At 36.8% G+C, this 14,887-nt stretch overlaps 2 protein-coding genes across 2 annotated transcripts in view; one reads left to right on the top strand and one right to left on the bottom strand.

Annotated features, from left to right (window-relative positions):
- LOC123233177 (zinc finger protein 850-like) overlaps nt 1-14,887 on the bottom strand; it is a 282,653-nt gene that overhangs the window by 224,320 nt on the left and 43,446 nt on the right. The gene's annotated exons all lie outside the window — the stretch shown is intronic.
- LOC123236556 (zinc finger protein 30 homolog) lies at nt 1,263-14,175 on the top strand. The gene is made up of 4 exons (XM_044662967.1): nt 1,263-1,311; nt 1,844-1,905; nt 9,892-10,018; nt 12,598-14,175. The coding sequence occupies exons 1-4, from the start codon at nt 1,263-1,265 to the stop codon at nt 13,704-13,706; spliced, it is 1,347 nt and encodes a 448-aa protein (XP_044518902.1). The 3' UTR covers nt 13,707-14,175.

The following is a 14,887-nucleotide window of genomic DNA, read 5'->3' as shown; positions in this document are numbered from 1 at the left end:
GTCAATTTAACATGAATATACTTTATAATATCAAAATTATAGCTTAAGCACATTTCATTAATAACATTTGAAATCATTCTATTATCCATGTGCAATTTTACATTCTAATAATAATAATTTTGAAATATAATTTTTTGCACCAATATGAAGCATCAATATTGCCTGTATCTTTAGAATACATGATACAATGAATTTTTTTTTCTAGTCATCAGATATACCTGGGTTACATTAGGAAAGTTTATAGGAAAAAGAAAACAAAAAAAACCCATGTATCATAAAGACAGGGTGTGTGAATTTAACTTCTTTTTTAAAAAAATTCTTACCTTCTTTCGTCTTTGAAGCTAAGTATTGGTTCCAAGTCAGAAGAGTGCTAAGGGCCAAGCAATTAGGGTTAATTGACTTAGAGGGCCAAGCAATTAGGGTTAATTGACTTGGCCAGGAAGTATCTCAGATCAAATTTGTATACAGGTCCCTTCTTTTCCCACCTCTTGGCTTCAGCCCTCTGGCACCCACCCCAGTAGTCCTGGGACCCGTCTTGCAGACGCCCTCTCCCAGTCCTAGGAGGAGCGCATCCTCTGCGCATGCTCCAGATGCATTGGCTAGTCTTCCTCGCTGACGTGGTTTCCCTTCGGGTCCTCCTGTGTTTTGGAAAGGATCCCAGCACACAGGAAGCATTTAACAAGTGCTGGTGGACTGGGGCTGTCAGGCTGCCCTCTGTACACAGACGTTGGGGGGTGTACAGAGAGATTTTGGGGCTGGGCTAGACTTTGGGGGGTAAGGGATACGGTTCCAGGGCCCCTCTAAGCCTGAGATCCTGGAATTTGGGAGTCTCCGCGGGCACCGGGAGTCTGAAGGCCACGCCCAGGAGCACACGAAGAAGGAAGAAGAGGTCAAGAAGTGCCGAGAGAGGCGGAGCAATGCGGGGGAGACAGGGCCGCATTCTAGGCTGGGGAGGAGCTTGAGCCTCCCAACTACGATTCCCAGAAGGCTATGCTCGTTCTGGGTACCCTTTCCAAGTCCCAGGGTGGGAAGATGGGCCATCCTTCTTACATCACTTCCTCCCTCCCTCCTTCTCCCCTTTTCCTCGCTTGCCAGAGGCTGCTTCCCCTTCTCTGTCCTGAGCGACCTGGGACAGGGTGAGCGGGAACCCAAAGTGGGATCAGGCCCATGCGGAGGCTGAGTGCGGGGGTGCGGCGGGACTAGAACACCAGAGGCTGAATAGGGAGCGGAGAGAGAAGGGGAGGTGCGTCTGCCAGAGGGCGATGGAGCCTGGAGTGGCTAACGGGGTTTATGAACTACGCATGCGCAGAGGTCTGGCTCCTGAGGGCGGGATATAGGTGGAGTCTAGAGGCGGGGTCGTAGTCAAATCTCACCTCACACCCACCCCAGTCAGGTGACCTCTGCCCAGTTCTGATTCTCCACTTCTCAGCCCTTCCCCTATTGCAGAGTTCAGAGGAGTGAACTCCTGGTATCTGCTGGTCTCCCTGGTACCTTATTTCTTCCTCCCAGCATCCTTCTCTTCTCCCAGCATCCTCTTGGGTTCTGCCTCCTCCAAAATGCCTTCCCTCAAGCTGATCAGAGCTCTTCCCCTCCTGAGAGCTCCACCTATGTGTAGGTTCTCGCATTTTACCGCTAAAGAGATTCTGTCCAAAATAGTCACCTCCAGGAGAGCAAGAACTGCTGCCTTCTGGTCCAGCCCAGAACTCCACCCTGAGCCCCCCACTCAGTGGAGAAGTGGGAATCTGCGTGCTGTGCTGAGGGGAGACCGGCAGCCCGAGCCCCGCTTCTCATGGTGCCCATTTCCTCCCCAGCTCTGTCTCCCGTGACCTCTGCTGTCCCCCAGGAGGTGGGAGCCCTGAGGAGGAGGGGATGGCGCCTGTGCCCCTGCCAGCCAGGCCCTGCCGGGTGAGTGCCAATTGCTTCTTTCCCGAAATGCCACAGCAGGCCAAAGACCTTGGACACATTTCTTTCTCTTGTGCTTTTACTCTGAAAATTGTGTCCTTCAGAGAGTCATGTATTTAGAACCAAGAGATACAATAGAGATTATCTTATTTATCCTCACCCTCATAAAAAATAGCATTTTAAAACATTTTTCATTTTTAAAAAATATTCACTTTAAAATTAAGAGCTTCAAGGCCTCTCCCTTACCCGTTGAGAAGGCAAGCAATAGACTATACATTATTTTGTGCATACCTTTTGATCCAACAATACTACTACTAGGTCTGTATCCCAAAGAGACTTTTAAAAAAGAGGAAAGGAACTGTATGTACAGATATATTTATAGCAGTTCTTTTTGTGGTGGCAAACAACTAGAAACAGAAGGGATGCTCATCAACTGAGGAATGGCTGGATAAATTGTGGCATAGGATTATAATGGAATACAGTGTGCTGTAAGAAAGGAGTAGGATGATTTCAGAAAAACCTGGAAGGACATACATGAACTGATGCAAAGTGAAGAGAGCAGAACCAGGAGTACATGGTTACAGCTGTATTATATATGATGAATATCTATAAATGAGTTGGCTATTCTTAGCAATACAGTGATCCAAGACAATCGTCAAGGATTTATGATGAAAAATGCCCATCTGTCACCACCTGATGGCATCAGAATGCAGCCCAAGATATGCTATATTTTGTTTTATTTTGTCACCTTTGTTCGTTCTAATTCTCTTTCATGAATGACTAAGATGGAAAGATGCTTCATATTATAATATAAGTAAAATCTCTCTCAGATTGCTTGTGGTCTCAGGAAGGGATGAGGACATTGAGGGAAGGATAAGAATTTGACAAACTCAAGAAAAATGTTGTAAAAGAAAACATAGGCTAAATGAAGTAAAAAAATGTATGCTTTGATCTACTTTGAGATTCTATCACTTCTTTCTTTGGAAGGGAATAGCAGTTTTCATCATAAGTTCTTCAGAATTGTCTTAGATCATTGTATTCCCGAGAATATGTCATAACAATTGATCATCTTATAATATTGTTGTTACTGCATGTAATGGTGTCTTAATTCTGCTTCCTTCTCTTTGCATTAGTTCAGGCATGTCTTTCCAGGTTTTTCTGAAAGCTTCCTACTTATCATTTCTCATAGACTATTTGTATCCATCACAGTCTCATAGACCACAACTTTTTCATCCATTCCCCAATTAGTGGGCATCCCTTTAATTTCCAATTCTTTGCCACCACAAAAGGTTGATATAAATATTTTTTTATATATCACTTCTTTTCTTTTTTTTTTCTCCTTGAGATATAGACTTAGTAGTGGTAGTGGTATTACCGGGTCAGAGGGTCTGCAGTTTTTTTATCCCTTCGGGCAGAGTTCCAAATTGCTCTCCAGAGTGGTTGGATCAGTTCACAATTCTACCAAATGTGCATTAGTGTCCCTCCCATTTTTCCACGTTTCCTTCTGACATTTATCATGTTCCTTTTCTGCCATATTAGAAGCTAAGTCTTTTACAGATGATCAATTATAGTATTGCTTTTACTGTGCACAGTGTTCTCCTTCACTTTGTGCTCACTTCACTTTGCCTCAGTTCATACAAGCCTGACCAGGTCTTTCTGAACCTACGCCTCATCATATAGCACCCATCACAATCATATACTAAATCGCATTCATCCATTCCCCAAATGATGAGCATCCACTCAATTTCTAATTTTTTGCAAGGCAAAAAACTATTAATAAAGATTTTTAAAGTTTAAGTCCTTTCTCTTTTCATTGATTTCTTTGGGATATAGATCTAAAAGAGAAATTGCTTTTCACCAAAAAGAGTTGAAATAAATATTTTTTGTCCATATCAGTGCTTTTCCTTTTTTTTTTTTGTTCTTTTTGAGATATTGAATTAGTTGTGGTCTTGCTGGGTCAAAGGTATTTGCACAGTTTTATAGTCCTTTGGGCATAGTTCCAAATCATTCTCTTAAGATTGGTTGGAACAGTTCAACAAGTGCATTAGTGTCTCAGTTTTTCCATATTGCTTCCAGTATTTGTTGTTGTCCTTTTCTGTCATGTCAGCCAATCTGAAAGGTATGAAGTAGTATCTTTGAGTTATTTTAATTTACATTTCTATAATTATTAGTGATTTAAAGTATTTTTTTCACATGACTATTGAAAGCTTTGATATCTAAAAAGTGCCTGTTCATATTCATTGGCCATTTTCTGATTGGTGAATGGCTCTTATTTTTATAAATTCAGCTCAATTTCCTATGTATAATGAGGTCTTTATCAGACACACATGCTGTAAAACCTTTTTCCATTTTCTTGATTGCCTTCTCATTTTGCTTGCATTGGTTTTGTTTTTGCAAAAACTTAAACTTTTTTTCTTGGATATTTGTAATCTCATCAGACAGCCATTTTGCTTTCTTGCTCATTTTCTTCAAAATGTTTTTTTATTGCTGCCTTCCATACAATATTGGGAACTTCTGTCTGTAGTTCTCCATTCATTCTATCTATAGGATTTAATCTGTTAAATCTATTTGTCACTTCTACTTCATAAAGATCATAACAACATAGTTTGATGGTCTTCCCTACTTTCTTCAATTTGAATTTGAATTTTTTAATATCAGATTCAAAATTTAAAAATTAATGAGGATATAATTTGTAAAATGAATTCTGTTAAAATTTAAATTCTATTAAAATTTAAATGATCTATTAATAGAATTACTAAAATTCTATTAAAATACTTTAAAAATGGAATAAAAATTTCACCTTCTTTATATTTAATGTAATTTTATATGTAAAATTCTTAATCCAATATTGAAAATTTATTACTAAAACATACTCAAAGCCTGAATTTCAGTGTTAGATATGTTTGAAAGCCAAATATATATATATTTAAACTCTTACCTTTTGTCTTAGGTTCAATACTAAGTTCCAAGGCAAAAGAGTGGTAAGGGCTAGGCAATAGGCTTTCCCTCACACAGCTAGGAAATGTCTAAATCTAGATTCGAACCCAGGACGCCCCATCTCTAGACCTGGCTAAGCCACCCAGTTGCATATATATATATATATTTCTTAGAAAACAATCTGATTTCTGTTGTTTGCTCAAAATTTGCTATTCTGTTTAATTAGAAAACTTTTATATCTAGATCATATTCCCTAATTTAATTTCTCCCTTTAGAAGCATATGATCCATATATAATAATTTGACAACAAATACAGGTTAAAATTATAAAATTTTTCACACTTGCATATGAATGATTACTGTGTTTTTCTCTCTATTCTATTTTCTTCTGTTTATCCTTCTCTTTTCTTTACTCTTTCTCTCCCTAAAAGTCTTTTTTGCTTCTGACTACTGTCTCCCTTAATCAGCCTTCATCCTTTTTTCATATCTTCTTCCCTTTCTACTTCCACATTGGGTAAGATAGATTTTTATATCCCATTTAGTTTGTATATACCCTTTTGTCTCTGAACCAGATGAAAGTGGGGTTTAAGAATTGTACCTTTTCCCTTTCACTGTAAATTTCTCCTTTTGTACCTTTTTCATGTGAGATAGTCTTCATTTTTCCACTTCCTTCTCTTTTTTCCTAGTACATCTTTCTTTTTTACTCCTCTACTTTTAGTTTATCACAGCAATACTGACTCATACCTGTGACTCCTTCTAATCATCTTAATAATGATAAAAGTTCTTAGAAGTTATAGCTCTCATCTTCCCATGATAATGTAAACATGAACTTAACTCCCTTAATATTTCTCTTTCATGTTTACCTTTTTATGCTTCTCTTGAGACTGGTGATTTAATGTTACATTTTTTATTCATCTCTTACCTTTTCATCAGGAATGCTTGAAAGTACTGAGTTTCATTAAATATCTGTTTTTTTTTCCTGTGAGGGATTATATTCCGTTTTGTTGGGTAGGTTAGTTTTGATTATAATCTTAGCCCTTTTGCCTTCCAGAAAGTATATTCTAAGCCTTCTGCTTCTTTAACATGGTTGCTGCTAGAACCCAGGGAAGATTTGTATGAATCAATGTAGAGTGAAGTGAGCAGCCCCAGAGGACAATTTATCCAATGATGGCATTGTAAAGACAAGCAAAGATGAGAGATTTAAGCACTCTGAGCACCACAGTGACCTATCATTTTTCAAAAGGATTCAGATGAAACATGCCATTCAACTTCTGACATTATGTGATCAACTTAAAAGGTGCCTATTGAGACATACATGTTTTGGATATGGCCAGCGGGGGAATTCGTTTTCCTTGTCTGTGGATATTTGTTTTAAAGGGTTTTGCTTATCTTTTTTTTTTTTCCTAGTGGGGGAAGTGGGAGTGGTAGAAAATAGATTTTTTTTCCTTCTTAGGACTGGAGGAAGAAGAAGGAGAAGAATTTCCTTTGGTGTCAGTGGCCCTCCCTTCGGTACCCCGATGTGTCATGCCTTTTTATCTAATCTATAATAGGAGCTTAAGACTCAAGTGCTTGATTCAAATCCACTTTTCGGAGAAGTGTTCTGTTAAAGAGAATTGAACTAGAGAATTAGAGGCAGCAACGTATAAAGAAAAGAATACTGGGTTGTGTGTGAGAAGGTTTGTATTTGAGACATAAAAAAAAAACCAAACCCTTACTTTCCATCTTAGGATCAATATTGTGTATTGATTCCAGAGCAGAAGAGTGGGAAGGGCTAGGAAATGGGGGTTTACTGACTTGTATAGGATCACTCAGCTAGGAAGCGTTTGAGGCTAGATTTGAATCCAGGACCTCCTATCTCTGGGCCTGGCTCTCATTCTACTGAGTTACCCCTGTAATTGTTAATAGGTAATTGACATGACACTCCAATAATCATGACAACAAATGTATTTTTAAGAATCATGATTTGAGGATAGAGGGAAAATGAAATAGTACGTAAAAAAAAAAAAAAAAAAAGTAGTAGAGAGACAACAAAGTAGCCAAAGTATTGTCTCTAGTGACAAGTGGTGCAAAACGACTCCTAGTTTGTAGGCAGGCAAGTGACCAGAGAATAGTGAGGACTACATTTAGGGGTGTGTGGAATGATTCTGATGAGGAGGGATTACCTTTGAGAAGGCTAAGCAGCTAAAATCTTATTTTGACTTCAGTTTTCTCGTCAAAGAATTGATCATCTTTGACCTGGGAAGGGGAGCCCCAAAGTAAAAGGAGACAGATGGGATCCAGCTGTTCTGAAAGAATTGTACAATGTGTTTGGTTGTTTAGCTATTATGCTGCATCCCTGAACAATGCTAGAGAACAGAGGACTAGAAATGGGGACATGTGCCAAGTATCAAAAAGGGTGGATTCTGCGAAGCCTAGGCCAGTGGCTTTGAATTTTCTCAAATTCCTAGACTACATTGACAAATAAAGTGGTTAAGGAACAATTAGAAGAGGCAGGTTTTATTTTTTCTGTAATGCATTTTGCTACTTTACAAGTCATTTTTGGATAAAGTCTTCTCTCCTTTACCTTTCAAATTATACCCTCCTTTATACCAAAGAAATTCAGTTACACAAAGATGCCCATTATAGTGATTTTCTTAACAGTTCAGAAAATATTTTCTGCTAGTGGTCTCCATCTTCTTTGCTAGGAGAAGCAATAACTTTTTAGTCCTTGTGTTTGTTGGCTCTTATTTCACACTGCAACAATTAATATACATCTTCCAATACTTTTCAGAAGTCTCATTATTTGTCATATCTCATTATATAATAATAGTTCATTGTAGTCACATGCCATTGTTTTGTAGCCATTCTTTACTGGTGAGAATTCAATTTGTGTTCAGTTCTTTGCTGTATTAAAAGATTGGGAACAGATTTTTGTGAGCAAACTGACTTTATTTTGAGTGTGCAAATCACAAAAGTCAGTGGTCTGTAGATATACCCAGGATAGTCTTGAGACTGAACATTATAGCTGACAGATATTTATAATTTATGCAAAGGAATTTAATATTGAGATGCCTTCTCTGTTGGGGCAAGAGAAAAACAAAACATCTAGTCTAGTGATTAAGTGCTCTTATCCCCGGTTTGTGGTTAGGTACCCTTGTTTCAGGTCTGTAGTTGGGTACCCTTGTTTCAGGTGTTGTCTTGTGAGATGTATCTAGATGCTGAGGCAAAGTGATCTGAGTCAAGAGCATGTTGTAAGGCATGTTGAAGGGTTGTTTACAAGTAGATTAATCTTATCCCTATAATTAACATCATGATTATGATTGCTGATCATTAATTCTTATACTCAGCTATTCAATCACCTAATAACTAGGGCCATCATTATTAAATCAAGTTACAACTTAGCAAACTTTTATAAAAGATTAAGATATCGTTAGATTAGATCAATATAAATGATTAGGAGGCAGCAAATAACAATCAGCTTTTCAGCTATCTCAAAGAGTGCTTTTATAAAGGCTTTTGGGTCTAAACTCAATTGTGACCTTAGCCTGGTTATTTAGGAAAGGTAAAGCAATGGAGTCAAATAATTGCTCTGGATTTGGATTCATAAGGACCTGGTCTCCCCTTTTGACCTTAAATAAGTTACTTTCCCTCTCTGGGCCTCACTTCCCCAGCCTATAAAATGAGAAAGTTGGACTCCAAATTCTCTTCCCGCTCTAATTTAAAAAATTGGAAAGTAATGGTCCTTTAATAGCCTGTTTAGCTGTAAAAATTTTCATATACTTTTCCAGACTGGAGATGGTAGTCCCCTTTGCTTGCCTTTGCATTTATGGTTATGGGAGCATCAAACACAATTGTATTCATTTCAGAGCACCACATTTTAATTAGCACAGGGATTGGATGAGGAGAGGGAAGTGATTAAATGTGGGAGGAACAATCATTTTGATTAGTCAAAAGTGCTGGGCATGTTTAAATCTGGGAGAGAAGACTTAGGGGCACAAAAGAGCTATTTTCAGCTATTTCATTCTTCTTGGTTTTTCCTAGCAAGTAGAAAAGGAATTAGGTATACTACTATTTGAATTCACAGGCAGAAGTAGGTATTAAAAACAGCATTTAAAATGGACATCATTGGGTTTATTAACTAGGCATTTATTAAGAATTTATCATATGCCAAATATTGTGCTAAGTGCTGAAGAGACAAAAAAAAAAATACAAAAACTGCCCCTGCCCTCAAGGAGCTCAGAGTCTTATGGAAGAGGAATTCTCAAGTGCCTGCTATGCCCCATGAAATGTACCTGTTTGCAAATGAATAAATGAAGCCTTCTCTAATGGCAAGGAGTTTACATTTAAACTTCATGGCAGTCAGATCTATACCTGGTGTGATAATGAGATTAAATCTACCTTTCCCATTCTCAAATCTAATCACCAAAAGTGTAAACAACTCCACTTAACTCACAAGTTGGGAGGTCTGTGACCCACATGTGCTAGAGTGAGTGACGAATCAAAATTTACTGACTACCTCCTGGGCAGTCTTAAGAAAAGCATCTGTTGTAATTGGACACATAAACTAGGAGGTAGGCACAGGAAGTGACACAAAAGAAGCACCTTTAAAAGAAAGTTCAATGAGTTCAGAGGCTCCTCTTGTTCATGTCTTGGACCTGGAGGACCTCTTTTTGTTTGTGACTTGGACCTGGAGGGGCACCTGGGACCCTGAAACCTTGGTGAAACTGTTCTTAAGTCTTTCCCTTAGAACTACACATGGTGAGTGAAAAAGGCTGACTGACTACCTTAACTTCTCTGGAGGTACTAGTCTCCAGGAGGCTCCCTTTATTGGGAGCCCTAGTGGCTAAACCCCTTGTTAATTGACTTTTAGGCTCTCAAGTTAGATCTCTTACTCTACCCTCTTCTCATCTCTCTATTTCCACTCTCTCCCATATTTTGTAAATAAATTACAAAAATCATTTTAGGAATTGGTATTTATTCAGTTCCTTGGAGATCACACCTTTAAATATTAATATCCAACCAAAAAACTCCTTTTCCCTCTTACACTGGTTAAGCACAAATATATTTTTTTCAGGAATCAGTGACATTCCAGGATGTGGCTGTTGAATTCACCTGGGAGGAGTGGGAACATTTGAATGCATCTCAGAAAAAGTTGTACAGGGATGTGATGCTGGAGAACTACAAGAACTTGGTCTCTTTGGGTAAGAATAGCTACTCCTTTGGAGTCTTTATGTATAGATGGAGACTTTCAATTGTAACAGTTATCCTTTGTCATACAAAAGATAGATATTCCTAATCCTTTTGTAGTCAAAGGTATTTATGCTACCTGTTTCCAGGCTTAGAATGCTTGGAAACTGACTCTTTGATTTGTTGTTATCCTTAAGAATGTATTTTCCTTTCTCTCTTACTTCAAACTCAAGATTTTAAGTTTAACTCCTTTATAGGTATCATCATATACAAAGTGTTCCTCTTGGCTAAGCAGGGAGTGAGCCAAATAAACTGTTTTTCCTAAGTCCTACTCTGTAACTCATTCCCTCATAATACAGAAAATCTTTCAATGGTCCTTTGTACTCTTTGGGGTCTTCCTAGCATGCCTTCTCTATTTCTCAAAGAAAGCTTTAACTAATTTTGAATTCATTTATTAAGTTTTATGGATTCCTTTTTAATGGCACTTTTCCTTCCCTACCCCACACTCTACCTAAAACAAACCAACCAAAAAAATCCCTACCCTGCTTCTCCCCCACAAACAGCCCATTGAACACTCCTTGGTTGGAAAAAAAAACTCATATAAAATTAATTAACACAATGAATGCTCTTGATGGCTTAAGATACATTCTACACCCTTATTACCACTCCTTTCTTTTTTTTTTTTTTAAACCCTTACCTTCTGTCGTAGAATTGAGAGTATATATTAGTTCTATGGCAGAAGAGTAGAAAGGTCCAGGCAATTTGGTCTAACTAACTTGCCCAAGGTAACACAACTAAGAAGTGTCTGAGGTCAGATTTGAACTCAAACCTTTTCAGCTCCAGATATGGTGCTCCATCCACTGTGCTACTTATCTGCCTTCTCCCTCCCCTCTCCTTTTCTTCTAAGCGTTGGAAGAAGTATTTCATCTATCTGTTCTATGATGAAATTTTGAAATGATTCTCCCTAGAACTTTTTAATTTTCAATGAACAGGATTTGCAGTTTCCAAACCAGATGTGATCTACCAATTGGAAAGAAAGGAAGCATCCTGGATGCCAGAGGCAGATATTTCAAGAAGCCACTGTCCAGGTGACTACATAAAAACCAAGGAAATGGATCATTACAAACTATAGCTCAATTGATCATTTTAGCCCAAAGGTCTTGTAGGGTTGAAAAGGGTGGTCTTATTAAAGTTTCTCAGGCCTGTTTAGAAGAGTTGAGACTTTAAAACTTCATTTTTTAACTCAAGGAGGTACTTTTTTTATGCATCTCTTTATTTATATACTTGCACTCCAAAAGAATATTGTTGCCTGAGTACAGGGGAGGTATTTTTCTTCTGTTCATTTTTTTACTTTAAGCAAAGATTTTTCTGCCTCACTTACATGAATTAATTTTCCTTTAGAAAATAAGCAATTTACTTAACATATTAACAATATGCTTTTTTTTGGCTTCTGAGTCCCTTTCTGATATTTTCTTCTGTGTTTTTTTATGATTGTACTTCTTTGCTGTCATTTTAAAAAAATATTTAATCATAATCTAATTCCCTTTCTTCTACTATTTTATGCTATGCTGTTTTTTCTTTGTTCTTTGGAATTATGTTTACAAAGACAAAATAATATATTTATATGACAGCCCTTTTTTAGCCATAACCACATCATTGGATTTATAGGTTTTTAATATTTTGCTACTTCACAAAAAGCTATTGGAAGTTTTTTAAGAGATCTTTGTTTTCAATAATATTTTGAAGATATAGACCTACTAGTAGAACATTGGGTAAAAGGATATGAACAGTTTTGTAGGTCAAGCTTAAATCACTATGTTGTTGTTTTTAAGTGGCATTAGCAACTTAATAAGTACCTCTTTCAATATAACTGCCAAAATTTGTTATCACTTTAAAGTATCTTTGCTAATCCAGTAGATATTTGGTGATATCTTCAAGTTATTTTGATTTTTAATTCATTGATTACCAGAGTTTGAGCAATGTTTCTGATAATTATTAATAATTTCTCTTGTGAAAAATATCATATATCTTGATCATTTACCTTTTTTGAATTGAATATTACTCTTATGCATTTGAATCAATTCCTTACAAAGTATATTGGTTGGATTTTTTTAGAGGAAATTTATGGTCACAATTGTCTGATATGACCTTCCCCTCATATTTCTTATTTATTTTGTTTACTTCATGTTTATCTTTCCTCCTTTCTCTAAACCAATCAGTTCTTCTTTTTCTTTCTGTTCAGTATTTTACCTTATTTTCACCTTATATAGTAAATATACATTTGTAAGCTCTCAGTCATCCATTTTTTATGGATAGTATTTTATTTCCTTATTCCATTCAAATGTCAACCATATAGTAGATTAAGAGCTAGTTCATAACTCCTAGTAATTTCATCCTAAATCAGTTCATCTACACATGTTAACTTTCAATTATCATACTTTCACATAAGATAAAATGTGATCCTTAATGAAAGACCAGTGAGAGTAGTCTTCTCAAGTAGGAGGGCAAGAGAATAGCTCTAAAACTTTGAGGAAACAGACTTGCGAAAAGGACCAAAAGACAGGATTAATCAGCTCTTTATTCTTTCTTTCAGAGAACAAAGAACTTATTGGAAAGAAACTTTATGAATGTAATAAATGTGGGAATGCCTGCAGAAGTAAAGCACAACTTAGTATGCATCAGAGAATTTCTACTGGAAAGAATGAATGTGAGGAATGTGGAAAGACCTTCCATCACAACTCAGCTCTTATGAAAACACAAAAAATTCCTACTGGAGAGAAACGTTATGAATGTAATGAATGTGGAAAAGCCTTCAGGAGGAAGGCACATCTGACTGTGCATCAGAGAATTCATACTGGAGACATTCTTTATGAATGTAAGGAATGTGGAAAGGCTTTCCACTACAACTCAGCACTTATTCTACATCAAAGAATTCATACTGGAGAGAAACCTTATGAATGTAGTGAATGTGAAAAGGCCTTCAGGAGTAAGACACAACTTACTGTGCATCAGAGAATTCATACTGGAGAGATTCTTTATGCTTGTAAGGAATGTGGAAAGACTTTTCACTACAACTCAGAACTTATTCGTCATCTAAGAATTCATACTGGAGAGAAACCTTATGAATGTACTATATGTGGGAAGGCTTTCAGGAGGAAGCCACATCTTACTGTGCATCAGAGGATTCATACTGGAGAGAAGCCTTATGAATGTAGCGAATGTGGGAAGAACTTCAAAAGGAAGGCACAACTTACTGTGCATCAGAAAATTCATACTGGAGACATTCTTTATGAATGTAAGGAGTGTGGGAAGGCTTTCCACTACAACTCAGCACTTATTCTACATCAAAGAATTCATACTGGAGAGAAACCTTATGAATGTAGTGAATGTGGTAAGGCTTTCAGGATTAAGGCACGTCTTACTGTGCACCAGAGAATTCACACCGGCGAGATTCTTTATGCATGCAAGGTTTGTGGGAAGGCTTTCCATTACAACTCAGAACTTATCCCACATCAAAGAATTCATACTGGAGAGAAACCTTTTGAATGTTTTGTATGTGGAAAAGCCTTCCGCCGGACTGTAGATCTTACTCAACATCAAAGCATTCATACTGGGGAAAGACCTTTTGAATGTAATGAATGTGGGAAGACCTTCACACTGAGGAAATATCTTGTTCAGCATCAAAGAATTCATTCTGGATAGAAAACTTATGAGTGTAATATGCGTGGGAAGACCTTTAGAATGAAGACACTAGTTTATGTCCATCAGAGAATTGATACTAGAGACATTCATCATCAATATAAGGAGTTTGAGAAGGCCTTCTACTATAGCTTAGAAGTTTTTTTGACATAAAGGAGAGAAACCTTATGAAGGTAGTGAATTTGGGAAGGCAGATCTTACTTTGCACCAGAGAATTCATATTGGAAAGCTTATTTTTAAAAATATTTTATTTTTTCAATTTCATCTAAATAAATTTTAACAATCATTTAAAAAATTTTTGAGTACCAAATTCTCTCTTTTCCTTCCATCCTTTCCACCCTTCATGAGAAGGCCAACAGTTTAAAACAGACGATACATATACAGTCATGCAAAATATTTCTGTATTGGCCATGTTGTAAGAGAAAACATGGCCAAAAAAAAGAAAAAGAAAGAATTATTTTTTAAGTATGCTTTGATCAGACCTCATCAGTTCTTTCTCTGGAGATGGATAGCATTTTTCATAATTCCTTCATAATTGTCTTGAATTGTTTTGCTGAGAATAGCTAAATCAATTAAAATTGATCATTGAACAATATTTCTTTTATGATGTTCAGTGTTCTCCTGGTTCAACTCAGTTCACTTTTCATTAGTTCATATAAGTCTTACCAAGTTTTTCTCAGAGTATCCTGCTTGTTATTTCTTATACCACAATAGTATTCATCACAACTTGTGATTTATACCAAGCTTGTTCACCCATTCACCAATGGATGGGCATCCCCTTGATTTCCAATTTTTTGCTACCACAAAAAGGGCTGCTTTAAATATTTTTGTACATATAAGTCCTTTTCCTTTTCTTTTTAAATCTCTTTGGGATACAGAGCTAATAGTGGTTTTTTTTCCTTCATTTTCAAAGAGGACCAAAGATATCACAAGTGATATCTTCATGTGTGCATGAATTGTATTTAGGTGAGGTAGAAAAAGACAAAGTTGTCAGCCTCATTCTTCCTTTTAAAAAGAAATTTAATAGTAGTGGTGATGATGGGTATCCTTGCTTCACACCTGTACTTATTGGTAAGGCTTCTAGTTTATCACCATTACAGATAATGCTTGCTGATAATTTTAGATAAATGCTATTTATAACTTTAAGAAATCTGATTTATTCCAATGTTTTCTAATTTTTTTTT

Source organism: Gracilinanus agilis, chromosome 2, assembly GCF_016433145.1.
Source record: "Gracilinanus agilis isolate LMUSP501 chromosome 2, AgileGrace, whole genome shotgun sequence".
Taxonomy (NCBI): domain Eukaryota; kingdom Metazoa; phylum Chordata; class Mammalia; order Didelphimorphia; family Didelphidae; genus Gracilinanus; species Gracilinanus agilis.
This window is presented reverse-complemented; position numbering and strand designations above follow the sequence as displayed.